At 39.6% G+C, this 13,188-nt stretch overlaps 1 protein-coding gene across 1 annotated transcript in view; it reads left to right on the top strand.

The window, feature by feature from the left end:
* The first annotated feature begins 881 nt into the window (after window positions 1-881).
* The window catches only part of LOC122057743 (probable UDP-N-acetylglucosamine--peptide N-acetylglucosaminyltransferase SEC), a 28,070-nt gene continuing 15,763 nt past the window's right edge, over window positions 882-13,188 (top strand). The window contains exons 1-9 of the mRNA XM_042619972.1: window positions 882-1,286; window positions 8,956-9,101; window positions 9,369-9,467; window positions 9,575-9,625; window positions 10,033-10,149; window positions 10,245-10,301; window positions 10,960-11,079; window positions 11,738-11,800; window positions 11,902-11,980. Coding sequence (XP_042475906.1) covers window positions 1,121-1,286; window positions 8,956-9,101; window positions 9,369-9,467; window positions 9,575-9,625; window positions 10,033-10,149; window positions 10,245-10,301; window positions 10,960-11,079; window positions 11,738-11,800; window positions 11,902-11,980 — 898 coding nt within the window. The 5' untranslated portion in view covers window positions 882-1,120. The remainder of the gene's footprint in view (window positions 1,287-8,955; window positions 9,102-9,368; window positions 9,468-9,574; window positions 9,626-10,032; window positions 10,150-10,244; window positions 10,302-10,959; window positions 11,080-11,737; window positions 11,801-11,901; window positions 11,981-13,188) is intronic.

A 13,188-nucleotide genomic window follows, 5' to 3' on the forward strand; every position in this document is an offset into this window, starting at 1 on the left:
TTTTATACACTTTTATTAATTGGAAACATTAACTCCCCTCACAAGAGTTAGTGCATATGAGAGATAATTCCAACGGAAGGGATTCCACAGTTTAGTTCATCATTGTTATTCATGAGGGACTCTTCATCTATCATTTAAGGGACTGTTCTACGCTCAACATGTATGTTTATTGTCTCTTTACTATCTTAATCGTGCTCTACTACTGTGAGAGTTTCATATTCGAGTTCTAGATCCTAAAACTTTTTAACAGTTGTGTGACCAAGGGTAAACCTGTTAAAGATCATTTTCCACGAGAGAAAAAGCTTGTTTGTTGATGACAAAGACTAAGAAGGGCAGAGAGTAGGTTCTACTGCTCAACTGTGATAGGAGAAGGTAGGGGGTGGGGTGGACAAGGTTATCGGAGAAGGTGAATGGTGAGATTCAAGAATAAAATGATCAAGAATGTTTCATGTTGAGAGAGAAACACTATAGTGGATAGTTTTGTAAGCCTAAACAAGAAATGGTAGTTTTGTAATGAGAAACACAATAATCAATAATGTACTAATATTTTAATTTTGCTTAAAATTTATTTGTTACCCTTTTCGGTAGTGGAAGATTCGGGGGAAGTCTCCAAAGATAAAGACGAACGTCTCAGATACGCTTTTTGTCTTCATTGGACGGCTTAGAGTCCTCCTCGCACACGATCCTCTCTCTCTTGATATATAGCAAATCCACCTCCACCTAACTGACGATCACATCACTGATACGGTTACCACGTGTTAAACAAGTTGCCTTTTGCCAGATGTCAAATTATTACACGACCAGTCTTTAAGATGAACGGATGAGATAGATCTCGTGGATCGAAGCTGTTCGACTTAACACTGCTTTGGCCTTTTACCTGCTGACGCCTGACGGAATTGACTAATCACCCTGGACGAGGAGGAATCTGAAAGGAATTGGAAATTTGGAATTGTTATCGGAATCGGAGAGGGAGAAGAAAGATATGAGTTTTCATAGGGAAGTTAGGGTTTTTTGACGATCATCATCAGCTTCTCCAGCCTTCTTCTTAGTGACGGATTGTGTTTGAATCTTTGAATTTCAGTTTCTGCTTGGAATTTCTAATAGATTGGTGTCTGCAAAGATGATGCTTTCGTTGCAGAGCGATCTTCGGTCGCATCAGCATCAGTATCAACAACTGTCAGGGTCCACTGGGATTTCATTCGATGCGGATCGTGATGGTTCGTTTGCTTTGCAGTCGGAACGTTCGTCTAATAAACCTTTGCTGGCGCCGCCGGAGTCTAATGAAGGTGCTTCGTTTTGTTCCTCTGACCTAATACGATTCTGATATGGTTTTTGGTTGTTTCAGAATCTTGTGATTTTAGGGTATTTGATTTCTATTTTGGAGGACGATATGTTGTTTAGATCTTCCATTTTGTTGTTTTGTTGACGGTATTGGAAATCAATGATTGTATTATATTGTATTATGGATGGCATCTTTCTGAGTAAAGAGGTCTTTTTTTTCCGTGTACATTGCAGCTTCACCTTTGGGAATTGATTGGTTTAGTTTTTTCTCGTGTAAGTGCTCATTTGCACTTCTATTTGCTTAATGAAAAAATGTTGGTTATTTTTCTCAACTTGTTGGATACTTTGTCCTAATCATTTCGATGGGTAGAAGTATACATAAAAAGGACAGTTATTTTCTTTTGTTTTAGTATTAGTTAGTGATCCCAGCTTTGTGAGTCCTTCTTCCTTTCGTGATGTACTGTTGGCACTGGTTCTACATATTCTCTGTGGACCGAGGAGAGAGAGGGGGCTCTGCGAGAAGACGATTGTACTATTAGAGAAGCAGAGAGGTCAATCTATTTCCCCCACCGCAGAGTAGGTAGATGGGGAAGTAAAATTAATCCTTATTCATTCATTTTAAATTTTAAGATTGAGATATAAAAACTAAAAGACTGAGAAATAATCTGTCTCTGTCTCTGTCTCTCTCTTGGGTTGCCTGTTAACCTCATACTTGGATGAACTTTTGCTACCTTATGTTTATGCTTCATGGCTTGGAGTTTGTATTGAAGCATGAGGTGGTTAGCTTGCACTACCTGTTGTTCATCTATCAAACCACTTTATTGTCTTGTTACCAAATTTTTTGTTTCACTGCTGTTTGGTTCACGAAGAGTTCATGTCCCCATTGGGTGTAAGCACAAGTGCTTCCTGGAAGAGGTCTTTTGTTTCTGATTCATCGTGTTCAACATACTAGTATTAGGACCATTGCTAGTTTCTTTCATCATGTCTGCATTAGCTAGTGCCATGGGTCTCGGGAATGGGTCTTCTATATTGTGCTTCTTTGAGGTGCACGGGCACATGGTTAGTTTCTTTCGCCATTTTCACATTAGCAAGTGCAGCTTGAGAAGAGGTCCTCTTTGTGTTGGGGTTATGTGGCTTCAACAAAGCCCATCTACAAGATCCCTGTGTTCTTTTATTTGTGTATTTGTTACCAGAATTCTTGGAGTGATGTGACAGTGGTATGCAGCCAGTTTTACCTGATTTTACGTGTACTTGTGGCAGTACTGGCTCTTTTTGACTGCAGAATGCTTCTCGCATTTCCTGCATGCCAACAGCTTGCATGTTGAAATCACCAGAAAATGGTTTTCTGATAGATAAATCATCAGTACAACAACTTTCAAGAAGTTATTAGGGTATTGGTTGTAATTGCTTATTTGAGTGGTATTGATTCTTAATAAGCAGAACTTTTGATGTTCTAGACTTGTTGCAGTTTCAACAAAGCCCATCTACAAGATCCCTGTGTTCTTTTATTTGTGTATTTTTACCCGAATTCTTGGTGTGACATGACAGTGGCAGCCAGGTTTACCTGATTTTACGTATACTTGTGGCGGAGCTGGCTCTTCATGACTGTAGATTGTTTCTCGTGTTTCCTGCATGTCAACAGCTTGAATGTTGAAATCACCAGAAAATGGTTTTCTGATAGATAAATCATCAGTACAACTTTCAAGTAGTTATCAGGGTATTGGTTGTAATTGCTTATTTGAGTGGTATTGATTCTTAATAAGCAGAACTTTTGATGTTTTAGACGTGTTGCTGTTTCAACAGAAAACCGCACACACATTCTGAGGGTGGATAAGAGTCATTCACTAGAACAATGTTGAAACCTGTTAATTTCTTGTACATGGAATAGATGGGCGCTGAAATTTTTATTCATTGGGCCCCTTCAAAAAATATCTGACCTACCATTAAGCAGAAATATTCTGTTAAATAGCAGCAGTCCCAAACACAACCCAAGTAACTAAAACGGAAGTTGCACAGAGAAAAGACAGAAAAATAAGGAAAGTATCAGATAGTAGTACACCTTGGCACAGGATCTGACATTGCAAGCACCAAGTGTTTTTTGTCATGTGACAAGAATTTCTATTATTTAGTCAATTTCCTTAGTATGTGAAGAATACTTAGAAGCAGAAGAACTAATTCGAATTTTAAATGAGTGAATGCAGAATGCTTTTATCTTGGTTCATCCATTAAATAGATATATGGAGATTTAGATCCTATGGAAATGATGTAGATTCCCATCATGGGTCACATTACCACAAGAAGAAGAAGCGGCCATTGAACCAGAATAGGCTGCCATCGAACCAGCCTTTGGGCTGAGATATAGCCACTCCTATAGGTAGCCCTTTATTTTCCCTGTTTTATTAGCTTACACCTTCTAGAAAGTCCCTAATAGCTGCCGTTCTATTTCTTTAAATTATAAGTTAGAGTTAGTCTCTATTTTGAAACAAATCCACTATCTGTTTTACGTCAAGCAATACATGGAGTAACTCTCGATATAGCAGTAAAAGCAAGACGTGTAGGCGGATCGACTCATCAAGTTCCCATTGAAATAGGATCTACACAAGGAAAAGTACTTTCTATTCGTTGGTTATTAGGGGCATCCCCAAAACAAAATCTTTTCTTCTTTGTGCAGTAGAATATTCAGAATGAAATGCAGTAGATACACTTCCTGCTTAAGCCGTTGATCCTCAGCCACTAGCATTCGAGCAAGTTGTTGATCTCGTTGCTTGAGTTGCTTGGGATTTTTGTTTATGAGCGAGCGACTTGTCCGTCCATCCAATGCCAAGGCTTTCTTCAAAAGATCTGTGAACCGTCAGTATCTAGTGATGAACCGACGGTATTAGTTCACAAGGCCAATAAATGATCGTAGCTCGGTCATGGCCCCACTCTTCTATTGCCTTCACCTTCTGCTTGTCCATCCTAATTTGCACGGTTCCCTCCCCCTATCCCAATGCCTTAGGAACATTACTTCTCGCATGGGCGAAATCTCATGCTACTACTTTCTGGTTTTGTGTACTTTCTATCTTTGCATTAGTTTCTAATTTGAGTTAAGCTTCTACTTTGTATTTTCAGACCTCTATAAAGAGAGACTGCTGTAGACACAAGACACTATTGAATTAATGTAATTTGCTGCAACTATTGCTTGCTCCCTCTCCCCTACTGAGATAGCTGTGGGTGAGATGACCAGGCTGAGATATCTAATCCCACCCTTCTTTTTTGTTCTTCTAATTTCTGCTATTGCTTACTGTTAAAGGAGCGTTTGTGAGACAATAATAATCCTATTTGAAGACATAAACAAGGATCGAAGCCTGTGGAAGACCAGCTTAAAATCTCAAGCATTGCAGCTTGTTAGTGTTTTGAGTCAAATCGGCAGGGTCCTTCTCTCTTATTTTGTCAACAACTTTGAAGGCCCTTTGGAGGGTTCAAGGTCACCTCAAGGGGACCTCTCGACCAGGGTTTGAGCCCCTGCTGCCAGTCAAAACTCAATCGCAAGTTCTTTCTGTTTCTGGCCGAAATCCAGTTCTGCCTGGGATTGTTAGTTTCTGTTGGGATTTTGTTGTTGAGTTGTGACCTGCTGTTGTAAGGAGTTTTCTGGGTTATTTCTGGTGCTTTTTGGACAGGTTAGGTGATCCCAACTTCCCTGCTGAGATTATATTTTTTTGGTCCTATTTTTTGGTTCCTGTTAAGACTGATTTCTGCCCAATCTAATGCTCAACCTACGGTGAATGATAATCCTAATGCACTAAGAAGGTTTCCATTCCCCGCTCGAAGGAACGTACCAGCCTGTACGTATGGGGGAGGTGAAGAGTTTGATAAATATGATGGATCCCAATTTCCTCGTGAGGACACACATAAGGTGAAATTGGACTTTAAATAGTATATGGAAAACTTGATCCCCTCTACTTGCATGACTGGCTGAATGCATTAGATGATTATTTTTTATGGTTCCGCATGTCTGAGGAGAGGAAGGCCCCAACTTGCTATCACCAAACTTACAAGTGGTGCTAAGGATTGGTGAAAATCTGAAGAAAGTAGACTTATCCGGAGATGGAGAGAGCCTCGCAATTGGGGGGAACTTAAATTGATATTTAGTGAGACATATCTTCCCCCAACATACCGACGCCGTCTCTATGACATGCTCAACACTCTTTGACAAGGACTATGATTGTCGAGGAATACATTGATAAGTTTAATGATTTTCTCTCACGTACATGTGCTTCTCACGAGGATGAGGAACTGCTTATGTCTCGATTCAAGTTGGGACTACGGCATGATATCTGTGGTGTGGTGGAACTTTCATCTTTGAGTGCATGTAGTGAGAAGTCTTTAGAGGTAGAAGATTTTATCAAATCAGTCCCTAGAAGGTATATAACCAGCACACTGAAACTAAGAGGCCGTTTGCACCAAATAGACCTAGTGGATTCCCTACTCGAGGTCCACAAGTCACATAGGATAAGGGTAAGAGTCTGGTTACGGGAGAGACAACAACTTTGAAGTGCTTCCATTGTGGTGATATCGGACACCATGCCAAAACTTGTCTCACATAGGATAAGGGTAAGAGTCTGGTTACAGGAGAGACAATAGCTTTGAAGTGCTTCCATTGTGGTGGTATCGGACACTATGCCAAAACTTGTCTCAAACGTGGAAGAGCCAATTCCATCATCATCACAATCGAATCCAACCCGGACATGCAAGTAGGTGATGATTGGGCTATGAATGTCGCTATTGAAGGAATAGAAGATGATTATGAGGCTGAATATGCATAAGAAGATGATGATCCATATGCTACTATTAATGTGGTCGAAAAAATTCTGGTGGCTGAAGCAAAGGGAGAGGTTTGGAGGAGATACACCATCTTTTATACGTTGATGCCTAGTGGGCCTCACAAGGCTCAAGTGATTGTGGACAGCGGGAATTGCGTGAATGTGGTGTCTCAAGCTTTTGTGATTGAGGGACAACTCAAGATCGAACCCCACCCACAACCGTACAAGGTATCACTTGTTGACAATAACACCATGGCTATAAATCGGTGATGTTCTGTGCCATTGAAGATCTCAGGGTATGAAGAGAATGTGTGGCGTGATGTCATCCCTATGGTGCTAACTGATGCGTTGCTTGGGAGACCGTAGATATATGACAATAATATCTTGGTTGGTGTTACCAAGAACCAGTGCTTCTTTGATCATAAAGGCAAGCCCCTTATTAAACCCACTCAACATACCTCAAGTGAAAACTAAGTTGAGGGCTGCCCAAGTACGAAGACAACATGTTTCGTGAGCTATTACAAGATTGTTTGAAGACTTGAAGGCCTCCAAGATTGCTGATCAGCGAGACACATACAACCTCTTAATTTTGAGTTACATCATATAGGACCTTCATCTACTCCAAGTTTCAGTTGCATCTAAGCTACGGTTTGTGAGATCTCATATTTCTCCCTATTCAGCCAGATTTTTCAGATCCTGCCTGGATTAGGATCATTTGTGATTCTAGTCTTACATTAAGAACATTTGTACATCAGGCTGCTCTGGATAAGGGATTCAAAACTTCTGTGTCTCTCATCAATTTTCCAATAAATTCTTATCAATATTTTTTAATATGTAGGTGCTTACTATTCAAGTAATATTGCTCCTTTGCCATCAAAGATCCACTGTTTCTATGGATTTCTAATATTGATGATGCAGTACAAGGCTATTGTAGGAGGAAGAGTAACCAGCCTAGCTAGCTACCATGGTTTAGCTAAAACCAGTCCATTTGGGGCCCATATTTTGGTTCACTTAAAACCCATATTCTGTCAAAAATATGAAGATCTAATGAAGATTGTGGGCCCTATGTGACTTGCTTATAGAGGAGATCTCCTAGAAGTTTGTCGCTGGAGTATCATGTTAGATTTGGTGCTATTTTTGTAGTAGGTTTAGTTTCTAAGACATTAGCAATGTAGTAGTTTCTATTTTGGTGTTACTGCTTTCCTTTTTTTGTTTTAGTCATTAGATATCTTAGGAAGGTTCTGTTGTATTTAATTGTAGACTACTTGGGAGCCAATGGTTCTGTTATTTTTTTTGGTAGAAAGCCAATAATTCTACTCTTGAACTACATCCAGGGTTTAAAGTATCCAGACCATATCGTATTGGCCGATATGTATCGGTATTGGTTGGAATCGTATCGATACCTATTTTTCCAAAAAGTGTTTGTATCGACTGATATGGTTAGATATGATCTGACATGGGACCAATGCAATCCGATACATGTTAGATACGCCTTACTTAAACCTGCAAAAACAGAAACCATGAGTGAGATACGAAACTGAGAGCAACCAAAGGACTTGGAAACTTATTTTTCTCTTAGATATGACTTAAATGAAACCATCCAACATGAAAAACGACTGTGATCTTCATCATTTCATCAAGTTTTGGGGACATACAATGTTCAATTCATGGATTGAAATAGATTTGTGTGAAAAAATGGGTAAAGTTGCATATCTCTTTCTTTCTTTCTTTCTTCCTTTTTTTTTTTTTTTTTTTTGAGGGGTGCTCTAGTTTGTTTTTTCTTGGTTTATGCATCACTAGATTAGGTAAAAACGACTCAAATCCTTGCATCAAACTGATATGTTACATACTGCTTAATAAAGTGTTTTATGCTTCAAAATTGTATTTTATATGTATCATAAGCACATCCATGCATTACTTGACCAATTCCATGCATATATTTAGTGTATCTTTCATCTCTCCAATACAACACATATCTTAAAATCACCCCTCTGGTACACCCGATACCAATACATAAATCCTTGACTACATCTACTCAAATTAATACATAAAAGAGAAGGGAGACCTCTCTCACAAATTGGCTAACAGTTTTCAGTCTACTTCAATGAGGCTACAGCTCCTATGGTGAAGTAGTAGCAACTAAGGTGGTAAATCCTTGGGAGGTGGGTGGTAAAGCCTGCCATAGGCCAGTGGAAGGAAGCCTTGGTCATATCTTCTATCCCCTTTCCTTCTGATTTCTTCTTCTATCCTCTCTGTTTTTCTTTCAAATTCAGCAACCATATTTTCTTCCATGTGGTCATTAGTAGGCAATCTCTACCCCTGCTTGTGTCTTCTTATATATATATATATATATATATATTTTCTAGTCACCTTTCTGCAGGATTCTACTATGTCCGCCCACCCCCCGGCGATATCTGTTGCTTTTTCTTATTGTTTCTCCCAATCCAACCATCAGATATGGCTCTAATTTTGACCAATTATTCTCCCCTATAGGCTCTTCCTTTGACCAGAACTGGAGGTCCATCTGACCTCTGGTTTGTGAGTTCTTGTTTCTGTTCAGTTTCTAAATCTTTTCCTCCTTTGGTTTCTAATTTCTGTTGCCTACTGTTCCAGGAGATCCGACCAGTGGTTCAGTTTTATCTTATGAGGATTTAAACAACCTATCTAGAGGACTATTCGATTCTAATCATTGCCCCATCTGAGCGTTAGATCCCGAGTTATTACAACACCATATATTCTGCCCCACTGTGATTCTGTCCTGATGTTTGTTGTCTAGTAATCTGTCCTGCAGTTTATTTGTCTTGATTAGTTGAGTTATTAAATATCTTAAGCAGCCTTACTGACAGATGCAGTTTTTTTTCCTTCATTGTAGTTGATGAAGACATGCTCTTGGCTCTTGCTCATCAGAAATACAAGGCTGGAAACTACAAGCAGGCATTGGAGCACAGCAATGCTGTATATGAGAGAAGCCCACGGCGTACAGATAATCTTCTGCTTCTGGGTGCAATTCACTACCAGGTAATTTCTTCTTTTTTTTTTTTTCTGTTTTATTTTGTTTTAAGGGGTGTTTTTTTTCCTGCGCCATGCTAAATTTTTTGCACTGATATCGCTGCAAAGCTACAATTTTGCAATGCTCTATAGAATTTTGATTTTTCGCTGCTCTATAGATTTTAATTAAGGAACTCCAGTTGTAAATCTTCATTCTATTGCTAAAGTTTAATCAATGGTGTTTAGATAGATTTTGAATGATTTAATAAAGGAACTATGTGTTCTGCTCTTTTCCAGTTGCACGATTTCGATATGTGTATTGCGAAGAACGAAGAAGCTCTTCGAATTGACCCACATTTTGCTGAGTGCTTTGGAAACATGGCAAATGCTTGGAAGGTAAGTACTGGTACAACTATTCGGAGTATCACAGTGTGGGCTTAAATTGTAGCTGTTTGCTTCTGGGCTCTGACAGAGTTTGATGCTCCTCCCTTTGCCCCAAACAGGAGAAAGGAAATATTGATCTTGCAATCCGGTATTATTTGATTGCTATTGAGGTTTGTGTTATTTTCTGGACTTCTTTCGTTAGTATTACTTTTTGAACTTAATAGCTAAAATATGTAAAGTCTAGGCCATGCGGGAGCTGTGAAATTGTTTCAGTTAATTATTATCGAGTAAACTTGGTTCATGAACTACTGTAGGTGCTTTTCAGCCAATGGAGTAGAGAGGAGATTTAGAGCTACCGTGAAATTTAAGCTATTGGTTTCTTAGTCATAATAGTTTGCATACTCTGCTTTAAAACTTGAGACTGATTCATCTGAAGTCATTGCATTTTATTTTAAGCAACTTTTTCTAACTTTTTCTCACTGCAAAATTTTTTGTGTTCATCTTATCATGTTCACGCTTTGTCTATGCTAAGGTATATCTATTTTGATCCTTCGATATCTTTCTTTTTTATACGCAGCTTCGTCCAAATTTTTGTGATGCTTGGTCAAATTTAGCAAGTGCATACATGCGGAAAGGGAGACTCAATGAGGCAGCACAATGTTGTCGCCAGGCTTTGGTCTTAAATCCCAGCTTGGTAGGTTCTAATTCTTCCTTATTCTCCTTGTGTATATTTTGATCCTGTGTGATGGCAAGAGTTAATGCTGATATAGTATTCGCTGATTGGCTTAGGTTGATGCTCATAGCAACCTGGGGAATCTCATGAAGGCAAAAGGTTTAGTGCAGGAAGTAAGTTCCTAGATGTCCCCTGCCCTTTCTTTTTTCCTTTGTCCTCGTTTCCAACATTAAGCGTCAAGTAACCCTTGGAAGAATTTTAGAAACATGGGCTCTGCAACAGGGCTGATTGTTTGTTGTATATACTTTGCAGTTATGGCTCCATTCATGCCTTGGTCATGTAGTGGTTTTTTGGTACAAATCAGTCCTGTTTCTGTGGGACTAATTTCTCTTCCATTAGTACCTGCATTTCCAAATTTTAGTTTCAGAACTTGGAAGGAGATCAGTATTTGTCCCAAACCAACCCCACCACCCCCCCCCACCCCCAAAAAAAAAAAAAAAAAAAAAGGGAAAAAATTTGAAAGAAGGTTCTTCGCTTCTGTAGTTTGCTTTCCTTTGTATCCATTGGTGTAAGTGGTGGCCCTGACAATGACATACTGTGCTTCAAAATTAATTCATATTACCATTTAATCATGTAGTTGGGAAATGATTAGTAGGAAAGCACAAGATAGGGAATAAAGCAAATTTGAATGGCTTGTTGGATCATTTATTTCTTTATTTATTTTTGTTTTGGGGGGGGGGGGGGTGGAGGCAGTGGTATGTGCTAGATTTGTTGGATTAATTTGTTTCGTGGTAACCTTCTTAACAGTTTGAGAGCTTATGTATTTTGCAGGCGTACAATTGCTATCTTGAAGCGCTGCGCATACAACCAAATTTTGCTATTGCATGGTCAAACCTTGCTGGTCTCTTCATGGAGGCTGGTGATCTTAGCAGAGCCGTTCAATATTATAAGGTGCATATTCCTGCTACTTATGTCATCTTTCTTTTACTGTCATGTTGAACTTGGATCACTAGTATAGTAATTTTTATTTAAATGTGGCAGTGAAAGTGCACCATTTTGTTTTCATGTCTACGGTTGGATATGTTGGATATGGATCACATTCTTGTTGATCAAAATCCAGATACTCACTCCCTTCCCCTTTGGGTCATAAAATGTTTATCGGGTGATCAAGATCCTGCCTGAATCCTCCTTGGATCTGGTATTGAGGATCTGTATTCATTATAAGATCCCAATGGATCATAAATATGGGTCAGGTTGTTTGCATTCAGTGCAAGGACTCAACATGTGATGTTATTTATGACTTACAGCTATCTAAACATATTGAAGTTCCAATTTCCACTAAGTTAATGCCAAGGATACTCAACCCAAACCTGACCTGAATTCCATAGTGGATCTTACTTTGAGAGTTTGAACTTGTTAATGTAGATATGATTCAGATCTATGATTTGATTTCGGACTTACCCAATTGCTCTAATCTTCTAGCTGGTGCTTAGGTATGTGATGAATGTGCGCACCTAACCTTGCCATTAACTTGAGTTACATTTTGTTCATTATGGGCTCCCTTTTATCCTTTATTAGATATCTTCATTGATTGATTGTATTCTTTTAGGAAGCTGTTAGGCTGAAGCCAACATTTGCTGATGCCTACTTGAACCTAGGAAATGTTTATAAGGTAAGTTTAGCTTTATCTATTGTGCAATAAGGTTGGGTAGCAGAAAAATTCCAGGACTGGTATCTGGAGAAAAAACAAGCTCTTTCTTTTGCCTTTTCCAGGCTTTGAGAATGCCTCAAGAGGCTATAGTGTGTTATCAGCGGGCTCTTCAGGCACAGCCAGACTATGCGATGGCTTATGGTAAGCATTGCATTCTTTTCATATTCATTTGTTGTGGCTATTTCTTACTTATTATTATTATTTTTTAAATGTGAATTTGATGTTAACAAGCAACAATCCATCAAAAGAATAAGGAAAATTATCTTGTATCACCCCTAATTTGACACCTTATGTCTTATAGCACCTGAGTTTTCTAAAAATATCAAAAGCACCCCTAAAGCCTAATACCGTTAGTTTTGAAGTGGAAAAGACCTTTTGGCCCTGTTATGCCCTAGTAACACCTCTCGTAACCGTCGCAGATATGAGAAAATGCTGCTTTTTTTTTCCTGGTAGAGACGCTAATGGCGTTCTTCAGCTCACTGAAAAACCTCGTCAGGCCCCAATCACCACCATCCCCTCCACCCCAACCACCACCATCCATGGCTGCTTGTCCTTCTCTCCACAACACCTAACCCCAACTCCAACCACAACCACTGTCGTTACTACCCGCCAACATCACCACTGTGACCCCCGCCGCTACCCGTTCCAACCCCTAATCCTTCCTCCAGATGCCTCCCTCCCCCTTTTTGGTCCCACGAAGAAACTGTAGCCCTCATCGATTCCTACTGTGAGAAATGGTACACCCTACGCCATGGAAACCTCAGGGCCTACCATTGGCAAGAAGTCGCCAACGCCGTCGGTCATCGCTGCCGCTTACCCTTCTAAGACCTTCATCCAGTGCTGCTCTATGCTCTCACCCCTCCCTATCTCCCTCTCTTAACTGATGAAGGCATGCACTATTATTTGGAAAGAAAAGCAGGGATTTGAAAATCATCATCTGGGATCGAATTGGTAGAGTGTCAATTCTGCTCTGAACTAGATTGGACTCAGCTGGATCTATACGATTCTGATTTTTGAAACAGTGAGGAAAGGGAATGTGAGAGCATAATTCATTATAGCTTAGGGATTACGAGGACATGGTGGCGATTCATATTCGCTGGCTGAATTTTCTCTCAAATACTGGGTTTTCAGCTCATCATTTCACTCATTGTTCAGAGGTCAGCTTGCCTTTCTTACTTGAATAATTCCCAGTTCTCTCTCTCTTTCTCCTTCTCTGGTAAATCTGGTAATGGGTGATCCAGATGACTTTTACTAACTTCTCCTTCCAAGTGTAAGGTGGGAATTTTTTATTCAGTCCTTCCTGGGCCCAATCCTTCTACAACACCAGCAGCAGCAACAACACGGCTTCA

The sequence above is a fragment of the Macadamia integrifolia genome, chromosome 12 (assembly GCF_013358625.1).
Source record: "Macadamia integrifolia cultivar HAES 741 chromosome 12, SCU_Mint_v3, whole genome shotgun sequence".
NCBI classification, from domain to species: domain Eukaryota; kingdom Viridiplantae; phylum Streptophyta; class Magnoliopsida; order Proteales; family Proteaceae; genus Macadamia; species Macadamia integrifolia.